Raw genomic sequence first — 23,841 nt, 5'->3', positions numbered from 1 at the left:
TGGAGGAAACAGCCAATCATGTTTCTCGATTGCAGACCAGAAATTTAAATCGCTTCTGGTACACAAGCCTCTATAAAACAATGTAGTGTAGTTACACTGGTCCTGCTGAGGTTTTTTTTTTTGTTCTGAAAGCAATAATAATTAAATTAATTATTTAAAAAAGTTTAGTTTAACATAGTTTAACTAGCTTAATCGTTCCATCTACACCAATTATTCTGTTATCCAGTCGTATTAATACAATTTACCCTCCCTTCTTACAGAAGACTCAGAAGTGTTGTTAATGCAGTCAGAACAACAATTCTATCCTTCACGGCATTTGGAGGGCTTCCACCTGAAAGACAAATTTGAATTTGAAATTACTGTTCTGCATTCTCTCTACAGCCCTGTTGTCAAGAAACATAAACAGGCAGTTCAAGACTTGTTTCACTCCAACGCACAACGCACTCCGTCCTTGTAATTATGATATTGTTACAGCTATTGAACCATATTTCAAACTGCGTTCATGATCTTTAGAGGAGATTCAACTGTAAAGATAAGAACCTTTACTTCTTTTTTTTTTTTTTTAAATGGAATGTTAAATCATCACAAATGACAACGGCTTTTTGTTACTCAGAGCCCAGATTGCTTCCAAATACCTGGAAGGTTGTCAGGAGTTGTTGTTGAAGCTAAATGCCGTTATTCATGAAAACAGCCCAACCGGGAACAGTGAGGCCTTTCTTTTGAGACCAGGATACATCAAAAAAATAAAAAAAAACTTAACAACATACCATTTCTGAAGCTGACCGACTTCTGCATTACTTGACTGGTGGGTTGGTTGGTTAGGGAGAAGGTGAGGCTGATGGAATTTGTTCTGCTTGTGACATAACGTGTCTTCACATGTATTAACTCCTCACTGTAAGATCCAGAAAAATTACACAACTCTAAAATACCTAAAACCAAAGTTTGACACCAGCAGCGTGTATTTTTCCTTCCTACCTTTTATTTATTTCTGTGTCATAAGTGAGCTTCTGTCCCTGTGGGCCCTGCCACAGCAGTTCAGGTTCTGGATACCCTTCCATCTCATACTCCACACTGACACTGGTGGCACTGACCTCAATGGTCAATCGGGGTTCGGAGTAGTAAGCTAAAGAAAGGATCCACATCACACACATGCTAACCCAGCGGTCTGCAACCTTTCATGCTGTGTATTAAAATGCTGTTGCTTGTGACATTTAGAAGTTGAGTTGAAGGTCTCTTAAATGAAATAAGAAGCCATAAATACATGGTGGTTTGGCAGGTATATACATAATAATCATCAAATTTCAAACTTCAATTGAAAAAAGGATAAAAATACACTTAAATTATTATTTATTTTTCAATGCCACAGAGAGCCGCACAAATGACTAACCTGAATGTACACAGTATAAGAAACATATAAGAGATAAAGCTCCATAGTTTGGGCCTGGGCAATAGTTAAATTTGAATTGTATTGTTAAAATATTTGTTTGTTATTCCTATTTATCATATTTCTATATTGTTTCTATTCCTTTTGTTACTAGCGATGTTCAATGAATGATCAACATTTAAAACGTGATATTTAAGGTATAAGTGTACTTTTGGAGTACATTCTCCATAATAGTAAAACATTATGGTCAAAAATTGTATGAATTTAGTGATAAATATTGGTGTAAGATTGGAAATTCCAGGTCCATGAAGACACCCCGATATCAAGAGGGTGTCAAAAGGCCAACAGATGGCCTGAGGTGCCATAATGACAAAGTCTTGTGGGGGGGTTAGATTACCTCTGTATTCATCCCCCCTCAGATACTGGGGTTCTCCCTCAACGTCTGCAGGGTCAGGCTCCCTTAGATAATTTCATCCTAGTTAGGGTCCACCTTTTTTGTCCTTGAGTCTAATCCTTAGAAAAGCATGTCTGGTATTCTCTCTTGCTAAACAACTGCTTATATAGTATATATTTGCCCTAGTTTGTTCATCCCTGATAACAGAATCATGATTCTCACAACTCACCTGCATATTGCACCTGAACCTCAGCTTTATCCATTCCTCTTGAGTCGCTGACGCTGCACAGGTATCTTCCTGCATCCTGCAGTCGAACATCCGTCAGCCTTAGGGAAGCGTTCCCAGAACTGATCTGGGAGTTGAAGAGTGTGGTCCGGTTCTGATAATCTTGGCTCTGATAATTCATCTGATCTTGTCCATAATAGAAACTGTGAACCACTTGGTTATTCTCTAGCCTCTGCCATGTGATAACAAGATTTCCTGGGAGGGCAGGTGGGCTGTTTGCTGGAGGAAATGTGCAGCCGATAACCAAGGGCCATCCTCTCACTGCCAACACAGTTCTTGCTGGGACTTGAACTCTGTAGCTGGGAGAGCTGGCAGCTGGGAGAGAAATGAGAAGAGAAATTCACCACGCTGATCAAAAAAAATGGATGATAGTTTGCACCTTAAATTTAGTCAAAACGGGACATTTGCACCATGTGTTTCACAATGACAATCACTTCACTTTCACTCACTCATAGCTGTGAATTGGAAGGGGACTCAGCTCAGTATCCACACAAAGAACAAGACGACTGGTATTCACACCAGCTGACACTGGATGTGACATTAATATTGATAGTACGCTTCTCAAACCTGATTCTGTTGTCAGGAATCTTGGGGTTCCGTTTGATTCGTCGCTTAACTTTGACTTATCAGACCACGAATCTCCAAGATTTAATTTAGTCATCTCTGCAACGTTTTCCACCTCTGTCTTTTTCTGCCATTTAATGATGCTAAAACTTTGCTTCATAGTTTCATGGAAAATCTATTCAGAACCTTTTGTATTTTGTGTGAATATATGTGGTTCAGATGTGGTTGAGGTGATGTGGATGTGGATCCTGGGGGCAACATATTGAGGAGCCTGGAACATATTAGACAGCCTGGGGGTAAAAACTGTTCCTTAAACTGCAGCATCTGAGCCAGATATGCCAGGTTAAGGTACAACCCTGACAATAAACTGGACTTTGACGTGTGTGTGTATGTGTATTTTTTACTGTTCTTTATCCTATATGCTAAGTGACCTTGGGTTTCGGCAAACTAGCTATATAATTTAAACATATTATTATTCTGGCCCATGTTAAAAATCTAGGGGTTATCCATGACTTATCCATGTTTGCCTTGATAAACAAATATCCTCAGTTGTTAAGAGCTGCTTACTCTCATTTGATGACCGTATGCTGTTTTTTTGTGTGACTGGAGTACTATAACTCTATCAATAAATGTCTACTCACTCAGCTGCAGCCAGTCCTAAATATTGCTGCCTGCTTCATTTCCAGTAAAAAGCAACTTGAGTCCATTAAGCCAGTATTGGCCTCACTCCACTCAAAAATGTAGTCTCCGTTTTTAAAACCTTAAATGGTGCTTCTCCATCTTACCTGGCTGAGCTGCTGGTCTCATACACACCTTGGACTGACCGCAACAGAACGTTGATTCTCTGATTAAAAAAAAATGTATTCCTATGTTGCACATACCGTGCTTGCAATTCCGTCAGCAATTTGGAGGGTTAACTTGTAGGTTTCATTATAGGGCAGCTCATTTTAAGAATTTTAAACACATGCACAACCAATAACCAACCTGCTTGAATATAGAGGTAAATATCCTTAAAAGTTCTCCCATTCAGTCCAGTGTTGCAGTTTATACCATGAATATTGTTGGGAAAACATTCTCTCAAAATTAGGAATCAGTTTAGATGCTTTGCCCATCTTGAATCTGGTCAAGCATTTCCTCCCTGGTCAAACTTTGGTATTCATACTTTTAAAGACTAGTAAATTATAGATAGTGTCTTTTTATCTTTACTCCAACAATAAATAAACAATATTCTCTTCCCAAGCATTCTTTTTCATATATCTGCAGGTGCGTTGTTTAGCCCAAAATACAAATTATATTCCCAGTTGCACGCAGTCCAAAGCGCCAGCACGTTTTATTAAACTTCTAAAATAAGACATAAACCTCTCAAAAACTTAAGCTGACTGTAAAAGGAAACTGTGTTAAAAAGTGACGTGCTATCTGGCTCCATACAAATGAACGTAAAAAAATCTTACCTTGGGACAGTAACACGCTGTTGATTAAAAGCAAAAATGACATTCCTGCAGCAAGAAGGGCCGGTCGCTTGCCGCGGTCAATCTAGCCGCGCTTCCCGTCATTACGGTGACTAGAGCGGCGCCTTAAAAAAAGCTGCGCTAGGAGGTTTACGGTATCCTTAGAACGCGCTAAGCTGCTTGAGCGTATTTCATTATCTTACCTGGAAAAAACAGACAATTCAGAACATTTTTAAACAAGTCTCCCACAACAGCCTTGCTTTTTTTTTTTTTTACTTTTCCATAAAAATAGAAAGAATAAAAAACTAAGGAGCTTTCAAGCTTTCAAGGTCTTCAGTGGACTAATGTCATTGTGTCATTTGTTCCAGAGACGTTTACTTCATCCAAACCTAGCAGAGGTGCCATAACGGTCTTATCAGGAGGTTTGGAGACTCACAATGGAGACGGAGAAAAGTAATGGCCTTTTCAATAATCCTCTTGATGAATTTTTTTTTTTATTATAACACAGATGAAGATGAATACAGCAATCCAATACAAGAAACAAACTTATTTTAAGTGTGTGTAACAAATAATGGAATTAAAAATATTGTAATACATGTAGATGTTACATCTATTTTACATTACTTTGCATTACTTTTGATATGCAAAAAAGTCACAAAGTTTTCTACAACTACACCTGTTGGACTTTCTTTTCTTGTGTGCCAAAAGGGTCAAGTGTGGGGGGTGTCAAAACCCATTGATATATACAGTATGCGATTTTGGGCTATATAAGAATTAAATGCTATTTAATGCAGATTGTCTGAAATGACAGTCATAGCGAGTGAATGAAGGCCTTCAAGCAGTTTAAAATAATTACCTAATACAACTTTCCTCTTCAACTGATCCATTGTCCCATTAGTTAACTTTAATTATAATTGCATATGAGCTGAACAGCAATAATCATTGATTGTAATTCAATTTCATGGTAAACATACTTTTTTGTACAATCACCGTAACCACAGCAAACACTCCATGATGTATCACAATGACACATTTTGCTTGCATAGGGCTCTAGCGGTGCAAACCAGTCAAAATATGCAGCCTTGAAACCACACAACTGGAAAACAAATGTCAATCATTCCAAAGTGCCACACTCAGTGTGAATAAGTGCACCATTGTGGTATAATAGCTTTCATGGCAGTGTTGTTTATTTTTCTACACAGACTGTGTCAAATTGGCCTTCTTGCAAAAAATGTCATACAGTCAGGAATCCTTTTATGCAAGATAGATTTATTCCATGACCATTTTTAGTGTATGGTTGGTAATGTTTTGAGACATAGTCCAAGTTGTACCTTTAAAAAGATCTGTTCATGTGTGGAGGCACTGTACAGTGCAGAGTAGTTTTTAGTCCAGAAATGAATGTGACGCTACTTGTCTATTTGAAGACCCTTGCTGTGTATGGTTGCTGTGGTGACTTGCTGGTAGGTTCCATCAGCAGCTCAATTCCAGGAACCAGGATCTAGAGTTGGATGGCTAGGATGTGGCAGATGCCTGTGTACATGTTGAGTGCAACATGGCCCTGGTGGTCAGTCAAGGACAGCACGGAGCATTAACATATTTGATTCTTGACATTTTACATGCATGGCCTTATCTCATATAAGGTAGAAATGCTGCATCAAAATTGACATTAAGAGAATAAAGTTGAAAGGGCTGATTTCAAACTACATTTATTCATAAGCGCCACAGTAAAAGTGTCCATAAGAGGTATGAACAAAGTATGAGAGATAGTGAGTGGACCTGTAGTGGTTTGGTTTGGCCATATGTCATTGTGAGGTTTGACAAAAACACTTTCTTTATTTGACTTAATTTCATTTGAAATGCTGTAGTCCCTCATTGCATTCAGCATTGTGCTTCACAGTTGTTTTTAAGGTAAGGTAACAAAATACAAGGCAGATCACAGAGCTGTTTTCCTCAAACTGTAAACCTCCTATAGCTTGTGCATGACATTTTTTTTTACGTGCAGTTAGTCACCATGTTCTCGGGAAGCGCATCACTCCCACACACACTTACAACAGCCTGGATGAGTAGTTTTTGGCTAGTCATATTTACAATCCTGGGTAAGGTGTGCCGGGTATGGGTGTGCAATTTTTGGTTCTTTGTTACATATTTCTTTTAAATCTATCCTGGATTGAAATGGAAGCCATTAATTGTCTGTGGTGCGCCTGGAATGTCACTGTCCGATGCTATATATATATATGTATGGGTGTGTATATATCTAAAAGAGTGACATTTAAGTGTTACCTTAAATCAAAGCCTCGTATCATAAACAAAGGTTGGAGAATGGTGTTTGATTAGATTCCAAAATGAACCTTTAGCCAGTTTAAACATTTGGATGTGTTCATTTACATTTTTCACAGCGTCCCACAGGAATTATATTCACTTCTCAGACAGGCTTCCAGTACTGCAAATTCCACCGGCTATGCACTAATCCACATGGGGCAGTGGTGCCCTAGCGGGTAAGGAAGCAGACTCTTAACTGAATTCCTGAACTGCCAAGGTGCCACTGAGGTGTCTCTGGGCAATATACCATTGGTCACACAATGCTCCCCGGACACCTTTCACAGCTGCGCACAAGGTGATGGGTTCAATTCAGAATGTGACAGAGTACACCGTTTGCTGTTCTTGGTGTCTAAAACAATCACATTTACTTCTCTTTCACTTAAGATTAATCAGTGTATCAGATCATTTCATTTAGGACCTGATTTCAATAATACATAATTCAATAAATTAAACCATGATTTAAATTAAATGACCATTTAGTCATGTTCACCGCCGCAAACATATTGCTAATCAGCTTAGTTCCATTTGAAGTAAATGAACAATATATTTCACAGTTATACTCAGCATAGGCTACCCTTTTGCATGTTCAAGCCATCAACTTTGGCAATCCTGGTCAATCAACATTTAAGATGGTTAAAAAAATTACACCAAACACGTTGATTGTTTTATTCAGAGTAGTTGAAAACGAAAGCAAAAATATTCCAACATGTGTGTGCACACACCTTCTGACTCAAATGGAAGAAAAAGAAGACATTTAGTTAATATATTTAAGTTTAATAGTTAAATTAAAACATTACTAGTAACAAAAAGTGCTCCAAATGTTCAGTCCTGAAGGTTCTGAGAGAACATTTTTTATTTAAGATCCATTTCTTGCTCCCAAAATGTAATATATTGCATACTAGTGATCACACAGATGTAGTTTAAAATATATTCTAGCAGTGCAGTGTTGTGATGCAACAAAACAAGTGCATAAGTCTTTGCAACACCAATAATTATAGGGTTTACACAGAGGGGTTTTTACGTCCTGGAGGAACGTCTGCCAAAAAGTCTGTACTCAAACCCTCAGGTGGTTCTTAATGGCTTGAAAATGAGTGTGATGGGTTGTGAAACTACGCAGATGTTCTTCCAGGAATGGGGTTATGAAAGATAATAGTTCTAATTAGTGATTAACAAGAAAATGTTTATTAGATCATTGTAAAGGGTCTACTAAATAATAAATGTGAAACATCCCCAAGAGATTTGCACGAATATTGGGTGTAGAATGGCTTTCTTGCTTACCTGAATCAGTCAGCAACTTCATCCTCCTGTTGCAAAATATTTCAATTCCAATATATCAAATCTGCCACAGAATTAACTTGGCACACCCATCTACTGGATTAATTCTTTCTATCACTATTATTATACACCTGATCTTAAGGATTTTCCCCATTTGCAATGCTGAGAGAAGAAATCCTCTTCTTCAAAAATACTCATTCAGGTCCAGGACCAAATGGCAGAAATTCTTCCCTTGCCATATAATAGAAGCACTGTTTGCAGCCCAACACACCAGAACCAAGCAGCAAGCTTCGGACAGAGGACTGGCTCGACCCAAATACCTACCTGTGCCCTGTGAGCCAGTGAACTACTAGTCCTTGCAAAAGCTGCATGGGTTCCTGTGGAAAGAGAATAACAAATGTCACTAAATTGTCCCCCAAAGCAGCACACACATTAATGAACACATTAAATCTAAACTTAATCATTTGTATTTTATAATATTTAATATTATAACTACTAAATAGTAATAGTTAAAATGTCACTTTTTGATTTTTTTTTTTTTTTTTTTGCAGGAGTTGCAAGTCAAACATTGTCACTATGCAGAGGTATTAGACATTAACATTTTTGGTTTTGTCAGCAACTTTTTTTTTTTTCAGCAACTTTGTTTTTAGATGGCGCAGAAACAGTGTTTCATGCAACGCTATTTTAATGTACCAAGTGTGTGTAAATGTGCATGTCTACTGAGAGGGTTGGGGTTTAGGTTACCTTCTTGCGTCGAGCTCTAGGCTTTTTGCCTTCTCTCCTTTGAACTGTATTTCTTTTATAAAGCAGCCATCGAGTCTTTGCATCATACTCAAGTTAGAGCCTGGCGGGTTTGGTTTACGCCAACGTGGTTGAGGTAAATGTCACAGGATGCAAATACATTTCTTAGGGGGTGAAACCATGCTAATAAACAAGATGGTTAAGTGTTTTGATAAGCTTTCTTTTTCAATCAGTAACATTTAGTAAACTGTTGAACAGGAAACCTGTTTGGATAAGATGCATTAGGGTGATTCTCATTAAAGTGGCAACAGATTGTGGTGCTGTTCCATGAAACATCAGCCCTGGCGCGCTATGGCCTCAGGTACGAGGCTGAAGGTGCATTCAGACCACCAGCAAAGCCCCACCATGACTGAACTACTGTGATTTTACTACAGTTTCTGTGTTAAGATTTTTTTAAGGCTATTAAATCATTACTTATTGTTCCTAAGCAACATAATTGAGGTAGTGGCTGGGAAAGGTGAAATTAAGTGCAACTGAGAATTCACTACAGTAATTCACTAAAGTGATATTGCACATGGTCACACATTCACAATATCCATGCCAAAGTGAAAATCACTGGTATAATTAGTGTAATGAAATCACATTTTTGGGAACAGCTAGCGGTTTTCTGAACACTGCATCCACTTGGATGAAAATCACCCATTACCAATTTGAGGAAAACTTGTTACAGTGGTTTTCATTAATAGATTTAATATTTTGACACTAAGATTAGCTGCCCAGCTATGCATAAACCCTTATTAATTTCCCCCCATATCAAAGATTTTGTTGTACTGTTCTTAAATTCTTAATATTCTAAAAATAATCTTATGACCATATAAAAATCTCCCTTGCAATAAAAGGTGATTTAATAAGGTTTTATGCACATAGCTTTAAAATACGTTATTTTTATGAACAACGCATAATCCATAAAACCTGACAGCAATGATGAAACTGCATTTTTTTTGCTCTTTGTATTTAAAGAATATTTTTTGGTGTTTGCTACCTTTAGCACAACCCAAAAAAAAATTGTACAAAAGTTTTGTTTGAAGAGAAGATGAACTACATTTTATTGACACACTGCAGCAAAACATTTGACATATTTAATCAACTATTTAGGCATGTGTGTACAAGTACTGTTCATGGTTAATAGAAGGTACAGTTTGAACAACAATGCACAGTTTACAGTCTATCTTTTAGCCGAAGCACTAAAGCTAGATACATGATATTCAGTCTGCTGCAGTTGATATTTAACAAAACACTGAGAGGGCCAAAAAATAAAAATCAGATCTCTCAGTAAACAAACAAAACTGGGAAAGAAGAAGAAAGAAAAAAAACTCAGTAAAGTGTTTTTTTTTTTTTTTGTCTTAAAGTGGTCTTAAACAAGAGTTTCTTTTTTGGCTGATTTGAAGATCTAATTTATGGTTCATTATTTCATTCTGCAATGTGTAATAACGTTTGTAGTTTTTTTACATTTTGATTTCCATTCGTCTCATCTTCATCCAAATTTAGAAAGTATTTAGTGGCTCAACATTTTTTGAAACGTAACTTTTGTTTGCAGTGCAAAAACTTTTTTTTTTTTTTCCAAAAATACCCAGGAATGCTGTCAACATGCCCAGTAGCAAATGGCAGGAATACAAAAAAAACAAAAAAAACTAAACAAAGTTAAGTGTAAGCATCATTCTGGATGCAAAGACTCCCCTTACTGTACAGATACGTTTCTAAAACAGACTAATTTCCAGGTACTGCTACATGTTTCCCATGGTATTAACTTGCCAATGTAAAACAAGCATCCAAAACATCTAAATGAGGCTGAGGAAAGTGTTAATGAATCTGGAGTTCATTAACCATCTCTGGGGAGGCCAAATCACCAAACAGCTTGTGAATTTGAGTACTGAATATTTCTGATTAGCCTCGATTGTTACAACAGGAACCAAAGTTCCACAACATTACAAAAAAAGCCAGGCAAAACTAAATTAAAAGCATGTCAATGTGCAGCTGATGCTTTCCTACAAATCCAAACATGAAGCATTAAAAAAAAAAAAAAAAAAAAAAAAAAAAAAAAGATCAATGTCAAAACCGAACACACACAAAAAACGAGAAAAATATCAAAAAATTACTTTTGCGTAGTTTAAAAGGAGTTACAATGTGTAGCTGGCCAGGTCAGTGCTCAGAATGGCCTAGTGTAAGGATGCTCCCGGTAGCTTCCTTTATTCACCCGAGTGCTGGAAGCCTTTCCGCCACCAGATGGCCACACCCCCTCCCAGTCATCCTCAGCTGTGGACACACACACACACACACACACACACACACACAAAAAGAGGATGCATTGGCCAAAAACGAATCATGCAGGCCCCTAGAACCTTCAATATAGCTGGTAGCTTCTCTGTGCCAGAATATATTACAATTATGTTTTCAAATACAAGAGTTAAGCTCTCATACACCTGTGTGGACACTTGAACTCTTTGATTTGAACTAACGCCAGAAACATGCCTGGTTCAGATGTCTGTGGTGTCAGGTGGGTGCGGTATGAACACAGACCGTTTTTTTTTTTGCTCATTGGGAGAAAATTTAAAGCTGCTTTCAGACAGAATGGGCTGCGGGACTCAACTCCAAAAATTTTATGCCACTTTTATATGATTAATTTAAACCCCCCTGAGCTAAATCTTAAAAAAAAAAAAAAAAAGATCTTCCAAGATCTTTATAACTTATTCCAAGAACTACACGTGAGTGCAGGTTATTAATAGGTGGTCAATTTGTTGAGGTCTGTAAGTAGTAGTAATCTGACTATTTTCATATATTAAAGAAATATGGAGTATAATCATTCATGGCTGTAAAGGAAGGTTCAAAGAATTCCCCGACAGGCTAAAATGACATACCCATCATAAAGAGCTGCATACTCTCGACTGTAACTACAGAGAGCCCAGGCATTTGTAGTTGGTTTTCTGGACTCATTTTGGTGGTTAACCAATGTCCAAATAAACATTTCACAATCAGAAAAGGGGTTTAAAGCATGCTGCCAGGGTCACTTACCATAAGACTCATATGTTTCCTGTGCTTCTCCATGGCCATAGTCATAATACTCTGTGTCTCTGTGAAAGACCAAAAAAAAAAAAAAAAACGTAATTCTTGACATGTCCTAATCAGTTAATAAAGCAGCACCTACTAGTTACATAAACTTACGCCTGAGGTGCCTGACTGTAGTGGCCATATTCATAACCCTCATATGCTGGCTCTGCATATGGCTCTTCATATGCCTGGAGGAGAAAGGTATGCAACACACCTCTTGTAATAATCGTTATACTGCCCACTCAGACTATTTCCCTAAAAAATATATACCACCAAGACCATTATTACAATAATAGTACATAAGAATCATGGTTTAAGGACTACTTTGCTGATTTTCAATCATACTGCACTCACATATTCATTGTAGGCTTCTGCTGCTGGTGGGTGCTGCTGGTGGGATAGTGCAGGTGATGGCACCATCCTTTGTGGGGCTGCTGTGGGCCTGGCACGTGTAACAGCACCACCTCTAGCAGGTGGGGTAGTAGGCAGGGGTCCTCCCCTCCCAGATGGAGCACCTCTCACCACAGCACCTCGTCCTAGACTGCCTCTCTGAGAACCACCACGAGGACCAGCTCCTCGAGGAGGCATTCCACGACCCCTGGAGAACATATGGGCCAGAAAGCAATGATTATTTTGAGCGGGGGTGCAGGGGGGGTGAAGCATATATGCAGACAATGCAGGAGAGAATCTGGTGTATGATAATTCTATGAAAAAACTTATTTCGTAGTAAGTGTACAATAGGTCCACCACTGCGCTCAGAAGGCGAACGTACTTCATGTCAGTGCGGAAGAAATCAAGTTGTGACAGAATAAATCACATCATAGCAAGTTTTAAATTATGTTAAGCTGCCAGGATTTCAGGTGATGTTTGTTATGGGTTAAATCTGATTAATAAGCTTTCTTTATCAACTTACTTCAGTGTGAGATTATAAATAGTGTAATTTGTATTACTACAGACATGCCTATGACTACCATTATTTTTATTGCATATTTTATGTCATTGTGTTTCACTTGTGTACAGCAGTCAGCCAGATGGAGATTTGGGGCGAGTCCATGTAAATTACGCTTGGTTTAAACCAGTGTATTTATCAAGATCCGCATTGATCGGCACAGGTACACCCGTTTCATGAATCGTGAAACTTGCCGCACCGATTTTTACACTCAAGTATATGCTTGTATTGATAAACAAGGTCCAATGTGCTGTACAAATAGTAAGAAATTACTAGTTAAACTCCTGACCTAGCCACAGGCATGGATAGTGGTGGTGCGCCACGGCCCCTAACTGGGGGACCTCCTCTGCCACGAACTGCTTGGTCTTGCGAGCCATTCAGATATCCCATATCTAGGTACTGCTCCTGGTGAATGTCCTCCACATTGTCCACCTATTTAGCAAACACACAGGGAAATGGGAAACAAGTAAATAATAAATAAAAATTCAGTCACAATCAGTGACATTCAGTTTCATCTCTCAGACATTCACGTTGGTGACTCACAGGCACTAGAAACTTCTTGACCTCCTCCATAGCATGGGCCATACGCAGATAGGCCTCCGGAACAGGGGCATAAACTTCAATGAACACATGCAGCTCCATCGAGAGGTGAGCATATTTGGCCTCACCCCCCTTCCTCAGCTCCTCCTCCTGAGGATGGAAAGGCCGGGAGAACATTAGCATAGAGCACCAGTACAGTTTTCACATTAGAAAAGAGGGTACATTCCTTTTACAGGTTAATTTCACTAGGAGAGCAAAGGTTCTTGAGCACCCTAATACCACAGTGCTTTAAAGCATTCGTGAATATATAGTTCTTTATGAAATATTAATATGCTCATTTTTTATGAAATTTAACCAACATTTTTTGAAGATGCTTTGATGCAACCTTCAACAAGAAGTCAATACAATAGATAGCCTGATCAATAACAAACACACCTTGTTCTTGTCCCTCATGGATCCTTTACCCAGAACGGAAATCTTGGCACCGGTGTCCTCCTGCAGCCGTTTGATTGTGTTCCCTTGTGGCCCCAGTATCTTCCCCACAAAGTTAAACTGAAAAAGTGACACTGCAAGAGTCAGCCACTGGGATACATCGCCACGGCTTCCAATCATGGAGGCCCACTCACCCGTGGGTATTGCTTCACTGGGATCAGCACTCTCTCTTTCAGTCTGACATTTTTGGTGGTGAATAGGTCCAAGTATACCTCCCCGTCTCTTTTTGGCTCTCCTTTCTGGATCCTCTCAATCTCTGCAGAAAGAGAGGAGAGCATTTTTAAACATTTCAGCAATATTGGATTTTTAGAAAATTTTAGTTCTCATTAAGGGGCAGTGATGGCCTAGTTGGTAAAGAAAAGGACCCGTAATTTTAATTCTATTTCCGAACCACCAAGGTGGCACTGAGGTGCCACTGAGCAAAGCACCGTCATGGCAATCACTAGTCAGGCGGTGGGTGTAGTTGGCATCATGGGCATTGCCCATCGCTGATTATAAAAATAAATAAATAAATAAATAAATCCTGAGTGAACTTTTTTTCCATGATCGGGAGGTGAGTGGCAATACACTTTTAACACACAACTTGTTGGCCCCTGGGTCAAGATATATATACACAGCCTGATATACAATAAGCCTGATCAATACCATTGTCAAGCAGGGTCCATGGGTATGCTGCCCTGAGAAATGTATTTATTTACAGTAGACCCTCCAATCATAGATCCTGGTGAATTTTGAGGAAATAAACGTACAACCTTCAGACAAGTACAGCTTTGGGGGGAAAAAAAGCCTGGCCTCCTCTGCGCACGCCAGAGGATAGCTTCAGTTTCACCTCACCAGCATCCATTTTCACATCTCTCTTCTAATTATTAATAATGCATCACCTGACAACGGTGGCCAAGATTTGCAAAACAAATTAACGTTTCATTTTTGGGGCAGTGGTGGCCTAGCAGCTAAAGAAGCGACCCCTGTAATCAGAAGGTTGCCAGTTCGAATCCCGATCCACCAAAGCACCGTCCCCACACACTGCTCTCTGGGCGCCTGTCTTGGCTGCCCACTGCTCACCAAGGGTGATGGTTAAAAGGAGAGAACGCATTTCATTGCATCACCATGTGCTGTGCTGCAGTGTTTCACATTCACCTCACTTTCACTTTTCACCTAGTGGTTGATTAAAGCCTGTAGCCAGAGCTAACAGTAAAGATTTCTCTCACTGTTCTGTAAATGATATTCTGGGCTGTTCAGTATAGGCAAAAGTTGCATACAAACTATAATATAGAGTCTATGATAATTTCCATAAGATTTTCTGATTAATGTGTGTACAAAAAAAAAATAAAAAAATATCCATGATCAAAATATGATCATTTTAAGCTACTGGTACAATTGAGGTTCTGGCAACACTGCTGACTTACATAACCCCACATGTGTTCATTCATAGGTTTGATGCCTTTAGTGAGAATCTACCAATGTAAATGGTGTTGAAAATAAAGAAAACACATTGAATGAGAATGTGTGTCCAAACTTTAGGTCTGTACTGTATATATATATATTCACATTCAGCAGGTAAACCAGACACCTGCAACTAAACTTTGTTCGCAAACCCAAATAGAAATGTCTTGTGCTTATGATCATTTAATGGGTGTCAGACAAATGAAAGGGATTCTGATAAAAATATCGTTGTGCCAAAAGTGAGTGTCGCACCTAAAAACAACTGATCCAGCAAAAGCTCTCTTACAACCGGAGTAACATTTTACCTCGTGTATCTCTACATTAACTCCGGTACAGGGCGAACAACCAAACACGCGTCTCTGAAAATCGGGCTTCAGATAACACTGAAAGCAAGTTGCACGTATTCCAATATATATTTATTTATACATATGCATACATATATGTCAAGCTGTATTCCATTTGAATAACCTTTTCGCTACGTTTTTTCACCACCCAGCCAAGTACGCGAACAACGGCACGAAACAAACAGCGCGCTAAGCTGACGTCACACGCTAAGCTAACCGCCGGCTAGCGAAGGGACGACGGAGCGTCCGTAACAAACAACAAGCACTTCCCGGACACTCGCCTGCGGTTAAAAGCTTCATTGCGTGGGTAAAAGACGCGTCCAGGCTGTCTTTCTCGGCCAGAAGCTCGGGGAGGTATTTGCTTTCGTTCTCCATTTTGGGCTTCTTCACTTTGCGATTGTCTTTGTTGTTGCCTTTGTTGTCCATGTTCTTCGAAATCAACGGCGCGCAGGCTGCCTGTGAGCTCGAATTTTTACTTTTAATCCTGACGATGCGGCAAAAAAAAGAATTAAAAAAACAATGGCGGGACGTGGGGTTAATTACACGCTTCGGAAGTCCACGCACCACGTTCAACACTCCGGACACAAAGGCTGTCGCGCAGCGTCTTCCTCGACGGGCCGTTCAGAAAAGTGTCCCTTTTCCCGACATGAACTGCCCCTACTGGCCCGGAGGAGGATGTGCGGAGAGTGCCACTCGTATCTCGTAATGTTCGTTTAGGAATTCTTGTTTTCGTCCATAACCTTAATTAACTGGGTGATTTTAATAACATGAAGCCTTTAGTATCATCATATGCGTGGCATTTAGAAAAATAATTTATTGTGATAGAATAATCTCATAAAAAAAACAACAATTCAGTATTTAAACACCATTAGGAAGATTTTAATTAATTCCATAGAAATAAGCCCTTATAATTCTCAAGATGCTGATACAAATAGAGACACTGGTACAATAATTATGTTGCACCAGGAGCAAACACAACTGAGCAAATAACTTGGAAACGTACACACTCTCAGCCTTTGTTTCAACGCCAACGTGAATTTTCTTGTCACCTCGGCCATATTAAAGTATACAAAGAGAAAAGCGAGGATTCTGATTCCTCAGTACACACGTACTGTGTGCAAATATAAACAACAGTGCAGCACAATGGCAGCATGAAATCCATGGTTAATCTAAGCAAGTGTGGTGTTTTTTAGTGTAAAATGCCATAAGCCAAGATGAAAGTCGGTGGAACGAAATTAGTACAATTGTTATTGTGTGATAACCAGTATCATTTTGTTCTTTCGCCAAAGAAAGCATGTCAACGGGGATGACAGCGATTAAGCAGCGTGTCTCTTTAGTTGAAAGGCCACGCCCTCTTTGCGTGCTTACGTCTCTGATTTCGTCCGTGCGTAGCGCCACAGCCTTTTTATCCCAAGCCTGACCACTGATTTGTGTTTTATATCAGTCGTTCTAACAGTATATTAATCGCCTTACAACCTGAGCCACTGATACAACTTTGGATAATAACTTGAATACATATAGCAAAACAAAAGTATGAAGCTAGTGTAAAATAACACATCTCCATTACTAAATTATTAAGTCTAACTGAAGTTCTTAAATCAGATATTGTAAACAAGCAAACTGATAAAACTAGTCAGTTTTAGAAAAAAAATCCGTAGAAAAAAAGCCAACCCGTTCTCCAGTGTATTCACGGAGACAATGCGCAATATTGTCTCCGTGAATACACTGGAGAACGGATTGGCGAGCTCTTATCGTCTTAGCCAATCCGATGCGCCGTCCAGACCGCGTGACCGTATCCGGAAGTGAATCGCGAGTCGCCGCTCTTACGCCGTCAAGATCTTCTTCGCCGTAACGTCTACTGCTACAACATCAACACAATGAACTCTGTGGTTCGACATCATGTAAACCACAGAACATGTAGCTGCGAGTGAAAGGCCCACAACGTTTCCGCGCCGACTGTAACTGTAGCTGCGACTGTATCTGGACGCACCTGAAATCCGCTCAGCGCTGGTAAGGCATGCTTGACACTGTCCCTGCAGCGTCTCAGATGGGTCATGAGGTGGAACTCTGTTAGGCCGCAGTCTTTTTTGTATTTGGAGAAGTGCATATACCCTTCTTGGCGGATAAAAAAAGAAACGATCCGAGCAGACGTCCCGTGTCATGCGTCGGATGCAATCGCGTTTTAGTCAGGCTTTAAACGAACGAACGTCTCCGCTCCGCCAGCTTCCGCAAATACTGCATTCGATGCCGTCCGTGCGTACACATTCTCTTCTTTTTTTCTTTTCTTTTGCGAATTGGAGATGCTGAATTGATGATTTAACTTATTGTGTGGGTGAAAACCGAGCGATTCCGTTCGGGCCTCTCAGCACCATATCAACTATGTGCAGTACGTATTCGTGTGCAGATTATCAGTATTGTGGTTCTGTTAAACTGAGACACAGTTTGCACACAACAAGAACATGCAAGTTCAATTGAACCCTCAAATCCTTTTCTTGGAAACAATGTTGCATGCTGCATCTTAGGAACCAATGATCCAAGCTGTAACATGAATTAATTAAATGAAAGTTTAAAAAAAATATATTTGAATGTAAAGACCACTATTCTGATGATGTCCCCATTGTGCAGGTTTTGACTGTCCTGGGGACGGCGAAAGAGCAAGTGGCCTTACCACGAAGAAAAAGTGAAAGCGTGCAGAAGGCAAGTGCACTTGTGGAATGGCAGGTGGTCGGCGAGGGTCGAACAGAACGACGTATTGCAGACCGCCCCTGAGCAGTGAACAAGGGTCCGTCAGCAATGGGAACCACTCCACCAGCTCGCCGGTAACAGGGGTACGATCTCGGACAAGGTAAGTGAAAGTGAAGTGATTGCCATTGTGATACACAGCAGAGCACACCCAACGAAATGTGTCCTCTGCTTCTAACCATCACCCTTGGTGAGCAGTGGCCAGCCAAGCCCAGGGAGGAGTTTGTGGGGATGGTGCGTTGCTCTGTGGCACCTTGTTGGCTCGCGATTCAAACCTGCAACCTTCTGATTACAGGGCCGCTTCCTTAACCACTAGGCCACCACTGCCCCAGGGCCGCAGAATGTGGAAAATGGGTGGACGTTCAGAGATTTCCGAGTGCAATGCTGCCTACAGACTTGTCAGAATATCAATGAGAAAAATAAGTCAAATGTCACATAAATATGAATTTGAGGTGTTGAAAAATCTGTGTATTCATATTTTCTTTTGTATGTGACATATTAGTCCAATAGTTATACCATATAAGAATATGAAGAGAGCTTTAGATTAGATGTTAAAACCAGATTTAGATGTGTCTGGTAGCTTTGTGAAACAGATCCTGAATGGTCATCACATTATCTCAGCTATACAATAGTTGCGTGTCATACAGCGAGACTAAAGACAAGCCACACTGCTCCATTTTGCCATAAGGCTTCAGGCTTTTGTCTCACTTAACAAGAGAATGAGTTAAGCAGTTTTTTTCTGCTTCTTCTTAATTGATTAAGTAAATATCTAGAAAATAAATATCTAAATATCTATTCATAGAAAGTGTGACTCCCAGCCCTGTTTTAAAATGTCCTAAATCGCTGGCTAAATAGTCAATAAGGCCTGTATTTGTGATATCTTGCTTCTTAATTGCTTCTTTATTGTAGGCTATATGCACAGATTATGATAACATTTTCTCCATATGGGAAAAGGAGCTATGGAAGTCTCTGTCTCTGTGTGTTCGTGCAGGAATGGCTCTGGAACTGGCATTTCTAGCCCTCCCCTGGCACCGCAGACAGTGGTGCCACTAAAGCACTGTAAAATTCCAGAGCTCTCCATGGACAAGAACATTCTTTTCGAGTTGCACCTCTTCTTCTGCCACCTTATCGCCCTGTTTGTCCACTACGTCAACATCTACAAAACTGTGTGGTGGTACCCCCCATCACACCCACCCTCACACACATCACTGGTGAGTGGCTGAGAAAGTGGGACAGTGTGGGGAAAAAGGAAAGTGAACGAGATATAAACTATATAAGCTTTTTGCCAGGATGTAAGCTTTTTGTCAGTAATGTTTTCACATGTTTGCGTGAAAAAACATCACAATGGCTTTTGCATTTGGATGCCATTGGTGTGTCGTGACCCTATGCCTCCTCTCTTCTCTAGAACTTTCACCTCATTGACTATAACATGCTGGTGTTCACAGTCATTGTCTTGGCACGCCGTCTCATAGCTGCAATCGTGAAAGAGGTAAAATTGATCTTTTCTGCTCTGTGCACTGCCAATAGGAAGTTGTGTGGATGAACCAAACATCTAACAAAATCAGTTCATCAGATAGGTCACTTTTTTTTATCAGTTATGTGAATATGCAGATTGCCATTATCTTTGTCATTATAGGTATGGGTCAGCTATTTTTAGGTTGTTCCTAGTAACTCCCCAGGACTCCAGTTAAACTGATCATTTACACCGGTTATAAAAGTAGTCGTCTCTCTGACTAGGCTGTCAAATATGTGGAATTGATGTGACCTAAGCAGAAAGCTGATCTGTTCCCTGACCTGCTCTAACTTGTCTCTTGCTTTCTCTCTCCATTCACTCCAGGCATCTCAGAGTGGAAAGCTCTCCTTTCCCCACTCTATCTTCCTGGTGATGGCTCGCTTCGCTGTGTTGACTTTGACAGGGTGGAGTCTGTGTCGGTCCCTCATTCACCTTTTCAGAACATATTCCCTGCTCAGCCTTCTGTTTCTCTGTTACCCGTAAGTGTTAAATCAGTGCAGAGATGAACACACTCACTTACCACTTTTTTTCTTTATTTTCATTAAAACATGAACGACCATAATGTGATGTTTGTGAAGATTCTCAGTCATCCAGGTGAGTCATGGCAAGTGGACTTTCTTTCTTTAAGCACAGAGATTGGCAAAGTTCTGTGGATGCAGAATGAAACGTCTCTACCTTAAAGAAATAAAGTTCAGTTGCCATGACTCAACTTTCAGACCATAATGTGAAGAATATATATATATATATTTTGCTTTATGATTGTAGTAAGTCTAAGAAGTCTGCACAAAATATGACTTCCTGCACCCATGAACACACATTTACATTTACAGTATTTATCAGACGCCCTTATCCAGAGTGACTTACAATCAGTAGTTACAGGGACAGTCAAGTGTCTTGCTCAGGGACACGATGGTAGTAAGTGGGATTTGAACCTGGGTCTTCTGTTTCAAAGGCGAGTGTGTCACCAACTAGACAACTACCACCCTACCACTACTACCAACACACGACTTGTCCCTCTGCAATTAATTAATTCAGTGTTTCAAACACCCTTCATCACATCACAGCACATCACTACCTGCTCTAGGCAGCTCTGTAACAGAAATGATACTGATTCTCCCATTTCCCTTTAGCTTTGGAATGTACATCCCTTTCTTCCGGCTCAGCTGTGATATCCGACGTGTGGGGTCCCTATCTCCCATTGCTAACATTGGTGCCAAGGAGGTGGGCAGTGTTGGGCGTGGACGGGACTACCTGTCTGTGCTTAAGGAGACATGGAAACAGCACACCAGCCAGCTTTACGGTGCTGTTACCATGCCAACACATGCCTGCTGTTTGTCCCCTGACCTGGTGCGTAAGGAAGTGGAGTACCTGAAGGTTGATTTCAACTGGAGAATGAAGGAGGTGCTGGTGAGCTCCATGCTCAGTGCCTACTATGTGGCCTTTGTTCCAGTCTGGTTTGTTAAGGTCAGTGCTCATTGTTTAATCAGGATTATGAACAATTACGCTGTATTTTTATATTTTACACACATTCCATCAAGGTATGAGTTTCGAAGTGTCTGTTGACAATAGCTTCAGGAAGTTTCGAGAAGCATCATGTGTTTAGTGCATTTTTTTTTTTCTTTTTCACATTTTGTGAAGTTTTGGGTTTCCGTCCACAGAGCACCCAGTATGTGGACAAGCGCTGGTCATGCGAGCTCTTCCTCCTAGTGTCCGTCAGCACCTCTGTCATCCTGATGCGGCACCTGCTGCCAGCTCGCTACTGTGACCTGCTGCACAAGGCTGCATCACACCTGGGCTGCTGGCACAAGGTGGACCCATCACTATGCAGCAATGTACTGCAGCACATGTAGGTTCCAATGTGTGTGTGTGTGTTGCTTCAGATTTATTAAATGTAAACAAGGTGATTTTGTTATAGGAACATAATCCCTTATACAAGCAACTTTCTTATTGCTCTCCTTTTCGTTAAAATGACACTGCTATACATTTTTTATCGAACTGCACATTACCTGTATTCATTTTAAATAAAGTAATTTTAGATACAGTTGAGATAGATATGTAGTTGTAAAATTCTCTAATGTCACTGGATGGTGTTCATGTGAGCATGCTGACACACTCTTTTTTTTGTGTGTCTTCTTTCTGACAGATGGACAGAAGACTGTACCTGGCCTCAGGGTGTTCTGGTCAAACACAATAAAAACGTGTACAAAGCCATGGGGTATTACAATGTTGCAGTGCCCTCTGATGTCTCGCATTACCGCTTCTATGTGAGTACATTTTAAACAGGAATTACACAGGAATTTAATTCATTTGCATTTCAAAAACCATTGGAACTCTGGATAAATTACATAAATGTTTTCCAACTGGTGAAAGTGAAAGTGAAGTGATTGTCATTATGATGCACAGCAAGCACAGCACACGGTGCACACAACGAAATGTCCTCTGTTTTTAACCATCACCCTTAATGAGCAGTAAGCAGCCATGACAGGCGCCTGGGGAGTAGTGTGTGGGGACGGTGCTTTGCTCAGTGGCACCTCTGTGGTGCCTTGGTGGTTCAGGATTCGAACTGGCAACGTTCTAATTTTGGGTTCGCTTCCTTACCTGCTAGGCCACCACTGCCCCAAAAATCAGGGGAGGGCGTGAGCACAGTCCCCCACTACCAGAAATGATGCATTTGAGATTCCCACTTTTGGGGAATTCGCAGGGGTCAGCACAGCCGGAGTGCAATGGCTGAGCCTCACCCAGGGTGAACCACCTTCTCGATCACGGTATCTCCCCTGCCAGGTGGAGAAATTGATTAGAATTTGTGAAATATTGTTTTTGTTTATAAGGTACAGGAGAATTAACATGAGCTATTATATTATTTTATGTTTCAAAAAATTAACCAAGTCAACAACATGATGAAATTAAACCAGTTTTTCAATTCAGTTAAATATTTTAAAAGTTACACATTAATTAAATCTATTCCATTCAATTCAATCTGTTCCATTTTATTTGTGTTCAGAACTGATGGTTCTCTTACGTAGTCATATTTGATACCAAATATAGTTTCCACATCAATACATTTAGATACAGAGCATGCCGTATACATGTACAATTTGCAAGCCCATTAGCCTAAAGCCTCAACAGCATGTGATTTAATATGACATTGTGCATGAATCTCATTAATCTTCTGTCTGCACTGCTGTCCTGAGGTGCCATAAAGCCATAAATTGTTAACTGTGTTGAAAAAACACAGGCTACCAAGAAACCATAAAATCCTTACTTGGCCAGAGAGATTTACAACACCGGGTTAAGTTCAGGGACACATAGTTTGATCCTGTGGCATTGTGGTGTTCTGGTTCTTTAGGGGCACTAGGTGGCCTAGTGGGTAATGAAACGGACCTGCAGTCAGAAGGTTGCCAGTTCGAAACCCAAACCACCAAGGTGCCACTGAGCAAAGTATCGTCCCCACACACTGCTCCCCAGGAGCCCACTGCTTACCGAGGGTGATGTGCTGTGCTGTGTTTCACAATGACAATCACTTCACTTTCACTTTTCATAATCAAGTGTGTTACCCACTATGCTACTACCACTCCACAGGTGTGATTCCATTATCTGTTGTTGTGCTAAAAAAATTCCCTTTCTCTTCTTTTTCCTTTTGCAGTTTTTCTTCAACAAACCACTCAGAATATTAAACATTCTCATCCTCTTGGAGGGAGCAATGATATTCTATCAGCTCTACTCACTGATCTGCTCAGAAAAGTGGCATCAGACCATTTCACTTGCGCTTATCCTCTTTAGCAACTACTTTGCCTTCTTTAGACTCCTGCGTGACAGAATTGTTCTAGGAAAAGCGTACTCATACACATCCAGCTCAGACCAGAAAATAAGTTAATGGCGTAAATTATTCACATAATTAGTCCATTAGAGGACTGCAAAAATCTTGCATGAGAGCTTTTTTTATTTTTTCTACAGTTGCATTTTGTCAAAATGTTTTGTTCTGATCTGTAAAATTAAAAATGAAACATATTTTTGTATTCATTAATGTGTGTGGTGGTTTCTTGAACATATTATTTGTGTGAAGTTTCTAAGTCCTTAGATTTTCTTAAAAACAGACATGCATGTATTGAGATCTATATTTTCTGACAAAACATCACTAAAATGTAATATTTTTTCATTGTAAACTGTTTCATTGCATCCAAAGGATATATATATATATATACACACACACACACACACACACACATACACACACACACACACACACACACACACACACACACACACACACACACACACACACACACACACACACACACACAC

The 23,841-nt window shown here is 40.1% G+C and overlaps 3 protein-coding genes and 1 non-coding gene across 5 annotated transcripts; 1 reads left to right on the top strand and 3 right to left on the bottom strand.

Moving 5' to 3' along the window:
* Nucleotides 1–59: 59 nt before the first annotated feature.
* On the bottom strand, nt 60–4,191 carry LOC114796869 (CD276 antigen-like). The gene is made up of 5 exons (XM_028991383.1): nt 4,080–4,191; nt 2,008–2,379; nt 976–1,123; nt 768–892; nt 60–331 (listed from the first exon to the last, which is right to left on the bottom strand). Exons 1-5 carry the CDS (start codon nt 4,120–4,122, stop codon nt 255–257), a joined length of 765 nt encoding a protein of 254 aa, XP_028847216.1. The 5' UTR covers nt 4,123–4,191; the 3' UTR covers nt 60–254.
* A 2,856-nt stretch (nt 4,192–7,047) lies between these two features.
* On the bottom strand, nt 7,048–15,898 carry khdrbs1a (KH domain containing, RNA binding, signal transduction associated 1a). 2 transcript variants are annotated; one of them, XM_028998663.1, is made up of 10 exons: nt 15,566–15,898; nt 13,632–13,753; nt 13,441–13,557; nt 13,009–13,155; nt 12,755–12,897; nt 11,871–12,114; nt 11,631–11,704; nt 11,481–11,539; nt 10,593–10,724; nt 7,048–10,456 (listed from the first exon to the last, which is right to left on the bottom strand). In XM_028998663.1, exons 1-9 carry the CDS (start codon nt 15,708–15,710, stop codon nt 10,618–10,620), a joined length of 1,158 nt encoding a protein of 385 aa, XP_028854496.1. In that variant the 5' UTR covers nt 15,711–15,898; the 3' UTR covers nt 7,048–10,456; nt 10,593–10,617. The 2 variants fall into 2 exon arrangements, 1 of the variants encoding a protein (XP_028854496.1); XR_003751443.1 differs by having other exon boundaries at nt 7,234–8,047; nt 10,568–10,724.
* Nucleotides 15,899–17,086: 1,188 nt separating this feature from the next.
* Nucleotides 17,087–23,559, top strand: tmem39b (transmembrane protein 39B). The gene is made up of 9 exons (XM_028983855.1): nt 17,087–17,294; nt 17,910–18,129; nt 19,018–19,237; nt 19,432–19,515; nt 19,864–20,018; nt 20,670–21,003; nt 21,198–21,385; nt 21,683–21,803; nt 23,183–23,559. Exons 2-9 carry the CDS (start codon nt 17,999–18,001, stop codon nt 23,411–23,413), a joined length of 1,464 nt encoding a protein of 487 aa, XP_028839688.1. The 5' UTR covers nt 17,087–17,294; nt 17,910–17,998; the 3' UTR covers nt 23,414–23,559.
* Nucleotides 22,165–22,328, bottom strand: LOC114802733 (U1 spliceosomal RNA). The gene has a single exon (XR_003751773.1). It is a non-coding gene; the product is annotated as a U1 spliceosomal RNA (small nuclear RNA).
* Nucleotides 23,560–23,841: the final 282 nt, after the last annotated feature.

The sequence above is a fragment of the Denticeps clupeoides genome, chromosome 1 (assembly GCF_900700375.1).
Source record: "Denticeps clupeoides chromosome 1, fDenClu1.1, whole genome shotgun sequence".
NCBI classification, from domain to species: Eukaryota; Metazoa; Chordata; class Actinopteri; order Clupeiformes; family Denticipitidae; genus Denticeps; species Denticeps clupeoides.
Note: the sequence above shows the minus strand (reverse complement) of the source record. Positions and strands in the feature narration are given on the sequence as shown.